Raw genomic sequence first — 12,676 nt, forward strand, 5'->3', positions numbered from 1 at the left:
TACCATTTCAAATCTTCAGAGTTGTACTATAATTTTGGTGCCTACCAATTTGTTATGCACACAACGCACTTTGTGCGTAGTTCTGCTTAAGACAACTATAACCACAAACGTGTGCTTTTAAAACTGTTTAGATTCACATCTGCACAGTGCCAAAACAAACCCTAGCATCTCTGTGCAACTTTTTGCAGCCGCTTTAGTGAGAATATGTATATATTTTCAGACCTGACAAGATTGGCCTGAATTTCACCAACTCCTTCTTGGTCTTCACGGAAGAAGACATTGGGGATCTGCTCAAGATCAAACTGTCCTGGGAAGGAGCTCCCAAGTCTTGGTTCTCGATGTGGAAAAAGATGAAGTCTGTAATATACTCAGGAGGAACCAAAGAGAACCAGGTACTGGAGGTGCGGCGCATTCGTGTAAAGTGTGGAGAAACCCAGAAAAAGTGAGTAGAAGCAGCCTGCCAGGAAAACCTTCATTGCCATTTTGTAAACCCATTTATAAAAGTGATGAGGGTCCATGCTCGGAAGCATCACGCCTGCTTTTCTTTTAAACATTAAATACTGTTCATATTTGTAGGTTCACTTTCTGTGCTGAAGATCCAACTGCGACCAAGATAACACCTGGAAATGAGATTATGTTTGTCAAGTGTCGGGATGGATGGGAAGTCAAACCTAGAAAAAGGTAAGACTGAACTTCCTATTGCTTTAAGTACATTGGTGAAATTGTAATGCCACAGCTGTTGTCTTTGCAAATGCACAGGACAGATGCTGCTGTGATGTCTGTATAAGGTCACTGTAGATAATGGCATACAACGTTCAACACCATATAAATGCATCTAAATTGTGGTTATACTCTACAGTGAATGACCGGGATTAATGTAATTTCAAATAAGTTCATTAACTTGTTTACATGGGGAACTGCAAGCTTTTTCTGTTAATTTTTTAAAGCTGTTTGGCTTATGAATTAAATGAAGTATCAACCAGAAAGCACAATCATGTAGATCATGGGTCAAAGTGGTGAGAGTGGGACACTTGGAAATTCAAAGAAGCTGCCCCTATAAGAATGTTTGTTTTAAAGGAAGCATAATCTAACGCCCCGGAACAAGTACATAGTGAATCATTCTCAAGTTCACGCATTTTCAAATTAACATTGAAATATTGTAAATATAGTTCTTTACTAACAAGTGACTCTCTTCTCCCCCAACCCCCATTTTAGATTGCACTACTAAATCTGCATAATACAATTCAAAAAAAAAAAAAAAATAAATAAATAATTGAACCACATACCCAAGGGGGACCGAAGCAGAAATGTACAAACCATCATCCATGTTTCTCCATGCACTTGCGAAGACCTTTGGAGCTTCTACTGTATGCTCGATGAAGGAGCAGCCTTGTGGATCCAGAGTGACCCTAGCCAATGGGGAGGAAGGATAGCACTTCTAACTACACATGGACTTCTGACTGAGCTTCTCTGGTGTACTGCCTGCTTGAACACCAGCTGCCAACAAGCCACTGAGAAACAAGCAAAGGCACGATGCATTCTGTTTGTTACTATGTAAAGTTTTGTATGCTCTAATTTATATTTGAGAGTAATGGGTGTATATATTTGTAAATAACTTATTTTGTGGGAGAAATAAATTCTTTATGAACCCTCTTGAGCCTTTGTCATACTATGGTGTGTATGTAGTAGTTGGTCTGCATACATCGATCTCCCTTGAGCTGAACCAAGATTTCTAAATATATGGTGACTGGGGAAAGGAAAGGCAGTACTAATATAGCACACAGGTTTGACTAGTTTCACACCTGCAGACAGTCTCCAATGCAATCAATAGTCTTACTCTACATGTATGAGAGATCTAGTGTTTCATTTTTTTCATTCACATTGAAAAATGATTCAACAAAGGAGGAATGCATATAAAATGTTACTGAGCACAGGTTCAAAGTAAATTTGTACAACTTTACAAATGGTCAATGATATAATTGTGGTACATAATTAAGAAATGGTATTAAAGGCTGTTCCCATGTGCTTCTACCAGTGTAAGTATATTTCAATGATTTAACAGCAGCCAACTGGCACAGGAGCAGTCCTGTAGGGTGCAAGTGGAAAGAGCAACTAAAACTATGATGTCTAAATTAAGCGTGTTTAATGACAAGCTGCAATAAACAATGCCCTTACTAATGAAAGTAAGGTTTGATGTGAAATAATGTGGGTCAACTTTTCAGTTGCTCACGGCAGGCAGTCTGACACGCACGACCACTTGAATTGCACCAAGCGGAAGACCTTGATTGCAATAGGCTTGAGCCCTGCATCACTGGCTTCTTAACAAGGAAGAAGTTTCAGGGTTACTTGTTGCCTGCTAAGAGGGCACATGGGCCTATAGTACTGTGAATAATGGACATAGCTTCAAGACTAAGTTACATCTCGGTCGTGATTGATTCCTCTAACCATGTTCTCGGAAAACCCCTACGTTCTACCCCTACAATAAGGTTTGACGTGCCTTTTTAGTAGACATCATTTTATGGCTATAAAGCAGGCACTGTGCTAATGTTTTGGATGTCATGCATCATAAGAACCGTGTTTAGCTTTAAAAAGATTAGAATGATGTGCATCTTTTTGGACATTTGTCACTGAATTTGTAAGTTTAATAAATACAACTATGCAAATACTTCTCTGAAAACATTGTATAGGATATAATAAAAACACTGAGTTTTCCACGTTCTATATTATACTTGTTTGTGCGTTCTTCTATTGAAACACATATTTAGATACTTTTGCCACACTTTCTTGAACATGTCTTGTTCACATGGGACTGTATGCTCATGTGATGTAAATAAACACCTCATCCACTTAGACTATGGAATGGGAAATTGCAATAAAAATGCGGAGTGTACGATGAAGAAACTGAATGTGTGCTAAAATGTGGATTTATCAAGCATTGAGTGGGAATATGGTATATGATACAATATTTTCTCGAAAATGATGACTGCAGTCAATTCCTATATCTAAACAGTGATCGTGATAAAGCTGGTGTATGTTTCTTCATGATATGCAAATCATATCTATTTGTAGTTGGTAGGGGATGAATTTGAGGGCTCTACGAAGCATTTTCTCTGCCTCCATGTAGAATGGTACACAGGTAGCAAGTTAGGTGACAGAAAGTTGCTGCATTTTTGGAGTCTGAATGCTGGTCAACACGTTTCAGATGCAGTAATATATATATATATATATATATATATATATATATATATATATATTCAATGCTGTATTTTTTATTTAATATAGTACTGTACTGAAGTTGAAGCTTATTCTTCAGTTTGTGGTTTTACCTCCAAATAGGGTGTTGCTTTTTTATGAAAAGCAAGAGTGGACAAAAAGTACATGCCAAAAATGTTATCTTATCTTTCAGTGACACCCAAGCTGATTAAAGTAAAGGAGGGGACAGGAAACCAGTGCACACAAAAAAAAAAAAAAAAAACATCTTAACTTTCAGTGACTCAATTTTAGCAGTTGTGGCTGAGAACACAATTTGTAATTTTGACTTGGCCTTGAATTTTTTTTTTAATTTGAGTAGGTAGGTGGTTGGTAGATGTTTACATCAAACTAATGTTATTTTTATTATTCATAAACTCTGCCAGCAATAACCCCTGGGAAATACAACAGCTCACTAATTCAGTACATCTAAAGTCCAGCTGTTTGAAATCTAAACCTTAGAATGAGTGAATGAAGAGACACATATTTCAATTTTCACTTTCGTAGACTTTAATAATTGCTTTTGTTTATACTTTTAAAGTGCACCTAAAGCACCTTTTGAACTGCAATCCTGTCTACTGCCTCTGGTATTCCCGCCACTAGCCCTGTCACCGTGGTTACCCTTCCACAACCATATTTATACTTTGGTTGTTTTCCATTTTTTAACTATATCAAAGCCTAATCCATGCTACCAAGACACTGGCTAATTTGAAGCAAATTAGTAAATTACCACCATGTTGGTCATTTTTAACCCTATTATAACCCCAAGGATGTGTTACCTGCATCTAGACTGTTCATTAAAATCCAATTGCAAACCATGTATTTGACACAAAGATTGGGAATAATTTCCATCATATGATATTTACTCAGAATGATCTGTCATAAAGATCCAGGTTGTTCAATTATTTAAGAGCATCATCCCCCTGGGCCTAAGCTGTCCAAAGGAATATGGTAGCTTCAAATCATCCAGGAAACCCAATATTGCAAAAGTTCAAATATACTGACAAAGGTGAATCAATAACAGTTTATAACAGCTCTGGTAAAGTGAAGCAGTTTATTGAATACAGAAGAGTTATATGATAAAGGGCTGATTCAGTTATGCAGTTCACAAAGTTACAGAAAGTAATCAATCAAAGGCAATAATCAAAGGGTTAAATCAAGCAATCAATCAGTTTAATGTCCTAGAGTACTCCATTCACTAGCCTTGGCCGTGGCACTAGTCACAGGCCTGAAATCATCTCTCTTGAGTTAATTATTCCAATTGACACTCACCTTTTCTTTAATTAAAGTTTGACACCAGTGCTTTCCAATGGAGGGTCTTTACTTTTATACCACAAGGATTGGGTCTCAAAAGTACCTTTACTGTCCAATAAAGTTATAGGTTTCCATACGATGAATCTCTGCAACACTTAATATTCATGATACTGAATTTTATAGTTGAAAAGAATGTTCAAGTTTCTTACAAATCCATTGTTTGTTTTAAGGTTCTCTTTGGATTGCAGTTCTTTGTGGGTTTGATTTCCAGCATTTCTGCCAACCCCACATTAGAGACCCTTATTTGTAACTGGTTTGGTATTTATTTTTGAAGTGCTTCCGGGTATACCATGTGGGGCAAACTTAAAACTGTTGTCATGGAGACAGCTCAAGAAATTAGACTTAACTGTCTAGTTTTGTTTTGCCTCAGATAATGTTCTGCAGAGTTTGGAATTAATCAGATAATTATCTCCATGTGTTTTCTATTCTACATTTCTGTGCTTTTTTGGGGGGAATTACATAACTTTCTTGCCTCTGGGGCCTCATTTATGAAAAGGAGTTAAACTTTATGGTGCACTATAATTGCAATTAGGGTGCACGTTAATGATTTCTGTATTTAGTATTGCAATTTTATTAATTATTGTGTGAGATAGTGGGCATATTATGGTGCACACTAATTTTATTGTGTTCATTATTCAGTGTTGTGTAAATGAGAATTATAGAAAAGAGTTTTATGAGCAGTCCATCTTTGATCTTTGTGTGACTTCCATGTTGTTAACGTGGTGATTGAACAAGCCACTGCCTCAGTTTGATATGGAACAAAATAAGATTATGTTGAAAGCCCTTGACTGCCACCTATTACATTATCTTTCACTTTCAGGTTCAAACCTTCATTGATTTGTTTTCATATCGACATTTATTTTTGATTAACATCTAAAGTGACTATAAAGAGAATGACTGCAATTGAATTGACTGTAGCACACAGGTGAATCGTTTGAACAATGATTAGTCCCTTTGCAAGTTAAATGAAACAATAATGTTTATTGAAAGGATATAATTGCATTAAAAAATATATGTTTCTGCATTATTTAAGGAGGACGTAACTGGTACTTTCCATGGCAGTCAAGTAGTTAAATAATAGTTTCATTATTATTATTTAATTGACTGGGAGTTTAATAAACGCAACAGTCCTTACATGAATCGCTAATTGGGCACATACATAATGTTATTTACATTTTAAATAGTGAGCAGATAGATTTGTTGATTGTTTGAGTAGTATTGTTCCTTGAGATAACAAAAAGCAAAGCGCAAGTGATTTCATAAAAACGCCAGGTGCTCAGTGTTTGGTATTTGAGTTGAGTTAAAATTGTCAAAATTAGTTGATTAAGAATCTGTATAAATAGCCTTTCGAAAAGACATGATTTTAATTAACACAAGAACACCGATAGATGCGACCATGCCCCTCTTGAGTAATGAAGATCACCTGGCTGCTATTGGCATTATTGAAGGTGACCTGTCTGTGAGAGAAGTTGCCCGGAGAATGAGATGTTCTGCTTCAACAATCAGCAGACTAGTTCAGAGAAACCAGGAAACTGGCTCTGTGAAGGACAGGCCACCTCCTGGAAGGCAGATGGTCACCACACCGGCCCAGGACCGTCACATCCAACTGATTCATCTGCGTAATCGTTTTCAGACTGCAGTGGCTACAGCACGAGAAATTCCAGGAAGAAATAACCTGAGCATCAGCAGAATGACTGTAGCACACCGTCTGTATGACAGTGATTTGCATGATTTGCATGAGGGGTAACATGTTGACAGCTGAGAGACAAACTGTTGACAGCTGGGACCAAATCGCCAGTGCCATCCACAGGAGACAACCGCGACCAGCCAATGTTCGGCAGCTGGCTGCAGCTGTGCAGTAAGAGTGGCAGATCATCCCACAGCAGTGTATCCAGAGGCTGATTAGGTCTATGCATCAACGCTGCTAGGATTGTGTTAATGCTCAGGAAGGTCACACCCGATACTAACTTTGTAGTGTTTTCATTTTAACAGTGAGTCACGTTTCGTACTGAAACGTTATCAGGATTCTTTGATCTGGATTTTTGTTCACATTTTCTGTGATTTTGTTTGATATCTATGTTTAACATATTTGATTAAATTCATTAGATCTGAGTGTTGGGTTTCTTTTGTGCATCAGTATAGTTTATTAAAGTAAAAAGCAATTTCTAGTTCCCAGCTTTCTAAACATTTACTGTAACATAAGGAAGAAAAAAATAGAGGAATGCAGACCTAAAATACACAACATGTTTGTTGGCTGTTCATTTATTTTCAGTAGAAAGACAGCTGGATCCACTTTTTAAGATTTTAGACTCTGTGTTTCCCTCGTCAACAATTTTTAATTTCTCTATGCCACTCATCTGTATATGGAAAAAGCATTGCAACCTGAAAAGTCATTGTGCATAATCCTTGTTCTGTCAGTCACAAATCTTCACTGTGTTTTCTCTATGTAAGAAAAAAAAATCAGGAATGAAGAAGAAAACAACTGAACAGTTATGTCTTTGTTTCAATGTTTGTATATTTTGGAGCATATATTTTACTATTTTATTATGACAGCGTGCCTTCCCATAGCTTCAGTGCAAGCAACATAAAGACCCCCCCACCCCCTCCTTATTAACCCTCATCAACAATAAAATGATTTCAATTGAAAATAATAATCCTGCAGTAACTATCTCAAATGTTATTACAGATTTCTTCCTTCCTGTTGGGTCTGCTTTGGGGGGAGGGGGGTGGGTTCCGATCTATTGTATTGTGTGTCTCCAGCAGTAGCTTCCACTACAGTCACCAGATTATCACTTTGATACAGTCCTTTCTGTTGTGTTTCAGAAACACTTTCACCTATTTGATTAATGTAATGTACCCCTCCCCCTCTTTTTCAGTAAAAGGCCCTAACTATAATCAGTTGGTGAATCATTTAGAAACTAAGCTTTTTACAGTAATACACTTAACAATCAACTTAACAATCATTGTGAAGTACTGTGTTAGCTTTACTCCAGAGTATCATTTTTACTAAATATTTTGTTATCCCTGAAAAGATCCTCATCCTTTATGAAATATATGCTGTTTGTTTAAAACCCTTAAATGTATCAATTTGGAATAACAAACAATTTTATGTCGGGATCATGACTACTCAAAGGGAGAAAGAAGCCACTGCCCTCTGAAAGAAGAACTGCCAGGTCAGCAGGGTGGACCGTGACGAAGTCACACACTTTCCCCCTATCAAAGGGACCGCCTGCAAAGTGGAGTGGGGGACGTGGAGGACAGGGTTGCTACTGGGATTGCATCAGCAACAGCCAGGTGAGTTTACTTGAAGTTTACATAACATAGGTGGAGTGATCAAGGGAAGGAGCAAGCATTCACAATCCTTCCCCTGAATCTTAGCCTTGAATTCAAATCCATTATTCCCAATATTCGGTATCCCAAGAATATTGTAGGCAGCAAATTGTAGGCAAGGTTCTGTACATCATACAGTAAATACTATACTGAAAACAGAGGTGCATGAATTTAGAAGTTGCAAGAAAATCAAGCTATTTTTATTAACTGTACTGAAATATAGAAGTACCCTCTTCACAAAGCTTTAACTCCTGAGATATAAGTCAGTTTTTATAAATGCAATATACTGGTTTGATATTCATAAAACTCGTCTTGACTGTTAACCAGAAAAGTTTCGAGAATAGCAACCTTCATGCAGTTTACTATTAAAATAGACTATTTGACTCAGCTTCTCATGTATAATTAGATTCAGTATGTGCTGAGGGAATCACCGCCATTTATGGCAGGCATTTAAATTCAGACTCTATTGATGTAAGTGTGATCACCAGTAAGTGCTGTCCATTGTATTTCTAGTTTTGAAGCTGAAGTCTGTACTCGCTTCCTGCTGTTGTAAATTAATGCCTTATAAATCATCATAAATCCCGCTGTGCCATGGAATGAGATTGAATCCACTTTCACATGAATGCTTAGATACTGGAAATACATTTGTGTTCACTTAAATGGCTGCTTATTGTCTATTACACAATGCAACTATTTTAATTGTGTTCATCCTTGAGAAACTTTGTGCCCCATAAGAATTGCTAAAATAGAAAAAAAAAATTGGCATATGGTAAATAGGTTTACAGCAATATGCAGACACAAAGTAAATGGATGAAGACGAAAGGCATTTGGAAGAGCTGATCTGAGGGTGCATGGAGGGGAGCAGTGCCAGGATGGCTGATCGATGAATAAACAAAGATGGTCTAACCTAGATAATGCATGGAGCCCACAACTTGAGTTAGAAGAGGAAGCTGTAAGTGAAGTGAAGCACTAGGCAGGTGGAGTGGCCTATCTGTCCAGTGCAGGTGACATTTCTACCAATGGCTGGTGCTGTACCTTAATTAGCCTACTTTGTGGGATTCCATGTGAAACTACTTTAATACAGTGATTTAGCTGCAAGCATCATAGTCATAATTAAACTAAATAAATAACAATAATACTTGGAGATAGGATCCTAGAGCTGCGTCGTCTAGGGTAAGTCATACAGTCGGGAGTGTAGGTTGTCCTGATTGGAAGTTGTTGGTTTTCGCTGGGGATTCCAGAGGCTGCGTTGAATTGGCTCTTGCACTCAATGGGTTAGGGAGGCAAACCAGCAGGGACTGTTTCTTCTACTGGCCAGGTGCATGATGAGCTTGAGTGGGCACCCGCAGGGCAGGCCTTTATCATCCACAGAGCGGTAGCTCGCTGACATTTGTTATCCCTGTAAACAGGCAATTGGCTTGGTCATGACACCCACTTACCTTCAGTTCTCCTGAAGTGTTGTAGGGACTTGCTGAGGTGAGGGAATTTAATTGGACATAACTGGGGAGAAAATCTGGGATGAAACTGGGCAATCGAATAAAATATAAAATAAATAAAAAATACAGTGCAATTGTGTTTTTCCTGTACATTATGAAGCATGATTCTGTGTAACCACTGTAGCATATTACTGATTGAGATCCTTACTGAGGTCAGGTTTAGATGTAGCAATATTGAAACGTATTACTACATGTTTTCTGAGAACAATTTTTTTTTTTTTGCTCATACAGATTTATGCTAAAAGTTGGTTCAGTGCCTTTTTACGTTAAACATGTGATGTTTTTGGAAGCACTGATCACAAACAGATATCTGATAAGCGAATAGAAGTAGGGTACTTTATACTTAGTCCTACTCTACCAGTACTGGTAACCATAACAATGACCTGAACCCACACTCACAAGCAAGATTCTGGTAAATTAATTAGTTATGATGGTAAATTCTGGTAACAAGTAACAATAGGATACAATTCATATTGAAATAATTATTGCACAAAAGAACATGTGCTTTATTGCCTGGAAATTCAAGCCTTTGATCTGGTCTATTGTTACAACAGATGTGACCTAGAAGGTACTTAAACACATGGTCCACATTAGAGGAAGAATTATTTATTCTGGCTGGCATGACGCTCATAACTTTGGATTGTTTTCAAATTACAAAATTACTAGAGTAGAATCGATTAAGCTTGTTTATCTCTTAGGCTTATGTAAATGAATAGCCATGCTTAAAAGCTGCCGCTATTTTTGGCACATATTCATACAGCATGTTTAACTTTGCTTGTGTCTAAGGCTGTTTTGAAATGTAATCACATCTAACCACAATACTATATAATTTGGTAAACAAGGGAAGGGCTGCTTAAGTCTCGATCTTTAGCTCTTTCATGTGATGGAAAAACTATTTATAATTAGTGATGGGCACCAATATCGATAATTTGACATGATATTGACATTGTTGCAATATTTCGCTTCATCAATAGTTTTTTTGACAAAACATGAGAGTTTTTGGTGAAATAAATATGGTGTATCAAACTATTAAGCTAAACATTAATTTTCTTGAAGTTTCAACAATTGCTAAACTATAATGGATTTTTTTTTTAAATAAAATTGATGAATTTTTCAACATAACAAAATCCCATACACTCTCCATAAGAGGCATACAGAAAGCTCACAGACATGCCTTTTGTTGCTAATACTGCTTGTGACAGGGTGCAGCCTGTCTTTGTGTGTTTTGTGGTGTTTAGAGTGGATGTGAGTCTGCTGTGTGGATCTGAGTTAATGAGTTTGTGTGAGGAATGTGTGAAAGGTGCTGCATCTGATGAGGTGCGAATTGCCCAATTAGCTGCAGCACCTGTATAAAAGGGAGTAGTTGGGAGTATTAGTTGGTGAGTATTTGTAAGAGTAAGAAGACGTCCGTCCGTCCGTCCGTCCGTCCGTCCGTCCGTCCGTCCGTCCGTCCGTCCGACCGACCGACCGACCGACCGACCGACCGACCGACCGACCGAGGGCTCTGGGGCTGCGGGACCCGAACCCGGCTGCCGACCTAGTTATTTTTATTTATATTGGTGTGTATTTTGTGTAACAACTTGTTTGTTTATTAGTGTGTTTGATTTGTGTTTTGTATTTATAAACCGGAAGTACGCCTTCATGCCTCTTGTTTTGTGTATTTTGTTTAAAGTCTTATTTTCCTTGCACTTCCTGACTCTGAGTCTCCTTACCCCGACCAGTCTGTTACACTGCTAAAATATTGATGCAGTATAATCAAGCTTATTTTATATTGAGAATACATACCCTATGTTATATGTATACAATGTTAGTATATTATTTAAGCATAAATTTATTTGATACCCCATATATATATATATATATATATATATATATATATATATATATATGCTACATTTTCATATCAATTATAAACATAATTAATAAATACCCCTCACATTCAGTTACATTAATGGATAAGTTCATTACACAAGGTGGAGTGAAAGTTAAGATGAGGGGGTTCAATGATGTTCAATTGCCTTAAAAAATGTATTATGTGCATGATGCAATAGCCAGCAATGGTCTAGGGGTCATTATGTATCAACATGAAGTTTTCAAGGATATTTTCTAATTTATTCCATATGCAATTATGTCAAAAACATGATTTTCTATTTCATAATTTCAAAATGGATTTTAAAAATAACAACTGCTGGCTTACACACCAATAGATTAACATATTTTTTTTTTTAAACCATGGCATTAACTAAACCCCATTGTCGTATTACAGTGAATTTCACGCCAGCCATGGTTTACTATGTGTGCTTTTACGTGTTACAATACTTTCCACATTTAAGAAAATCACAAGACTAATCTAAAAACAGGCTGTAGTTGCAGGTGTATAGAGATGCACAAACAGTACTAACAGTCTTATTTATAGCTGAACTCCTTGCCCTCTCTTACGTACATGCAGCCTAACCATGTGTTCTGGCTAAATCCATGATATGGATTGTCAGTATTTGATAACTTCAAAGCTCTCTTCAGAAGCACTACAACTGGGTCACAAAATACAAGTCATGTGCCTCTTACAGCAACAGGTTACGTGAGTGATTAAAAGAATGTTCCAGGCATTTAGATCATGGGACCTAAAGTATTGTAAGCCAGCTATCTTTGATTTTACTGCCAGCTGTTACACTAAGAAGGTGCGTACAGGCACTTATCACACTGCAGGATTTGTATAACCTAAGAGTTCATGTTAATGTATCAAAAACAGTTGGTATTGATCCGACTATAAATACAGTAGAACCTCATATCTGATGGAACTGGCTCCAGGGATCCATCGGATATGTGAAATATTGTATCTCAGAAGGAGTCATATACTACAATGTAGTTGCTTTATTATTGTCTGGGCATTATAAATTAATATTGTCAGGTAAATTTGTCTAAAATTGCTGCAATTCAAAGCTCTGTAAAACAGGATTTGGCAATTCACAAAACAACATTCTTAAAATAGTTCTTACCATACTTTCTCAGTCCAAGTAATCCAACAGTTTTTTGAAAACAAAGGTCCAGTATGCAAAGTTCTAATTGTACAGTATTTGCTAGGTCCATACCACAGTAATCCGATAGTCATACAAGCAATTCAGCAGCATCAATCGTTTCAGATCCAGGCGGCTGACATGTGTGACTTCAAAACTTTTCATCATCACAGTTCAGCCATTCTGTCACGTCATCATAGCCAGATAAGTTCTAAAAAATGAACAACTATGTGTTAAACCCCTCATCATCCTCATCGTTACCTTCATGCACCA

General features: G+C 37.2%; 1 protein-coding gene across 1 annotated transcript in view; it reads left to right on the plus strand.

Annotated features, from left to right (window-relative positions):
• LOC121317715 (endothelial lipase-like) overlaps positions 1-2,719 on the plus strand; it is a 12,439-nt gene extending 9,720 nt beyond the window's left edge. Inside the window, exons 8-10 of the mRNA XM_041253868.1 lie at positions 221-442; positions 577-681; positions 1,216-2,719. Coding sequence (XP_041109802.1) covers positions 221-442; positions 577-681; positions 1,216-1,228 — 340 coding nt within the window. The 3' untranslated portion in view covers positions 1,229-2,719. The remainder of the gene's footprint in view (positions 1-220; positions 443-576; positions 682-1,215) is intronic.
• The last annotated feature ends 9,957 nt before the right edge of the window (positions 2,720-12,676 follow it).

Source organism: Polyodon spathula, chromosome 1 (genome assembly GCF_017654505.1).
Source record: "Polyodon spathula isolate WHYD16114869_AA chromosome 1, ASM1765450v1, whole genome shotgun sequence".
In the NCBI taxonomy this organism is placed as follows: Eukaryota; Metazoa; Chordata; class Actinopteri; order Acipenseriformes; family Polyodontidae; genus Polyodon; species Polyodon spathula.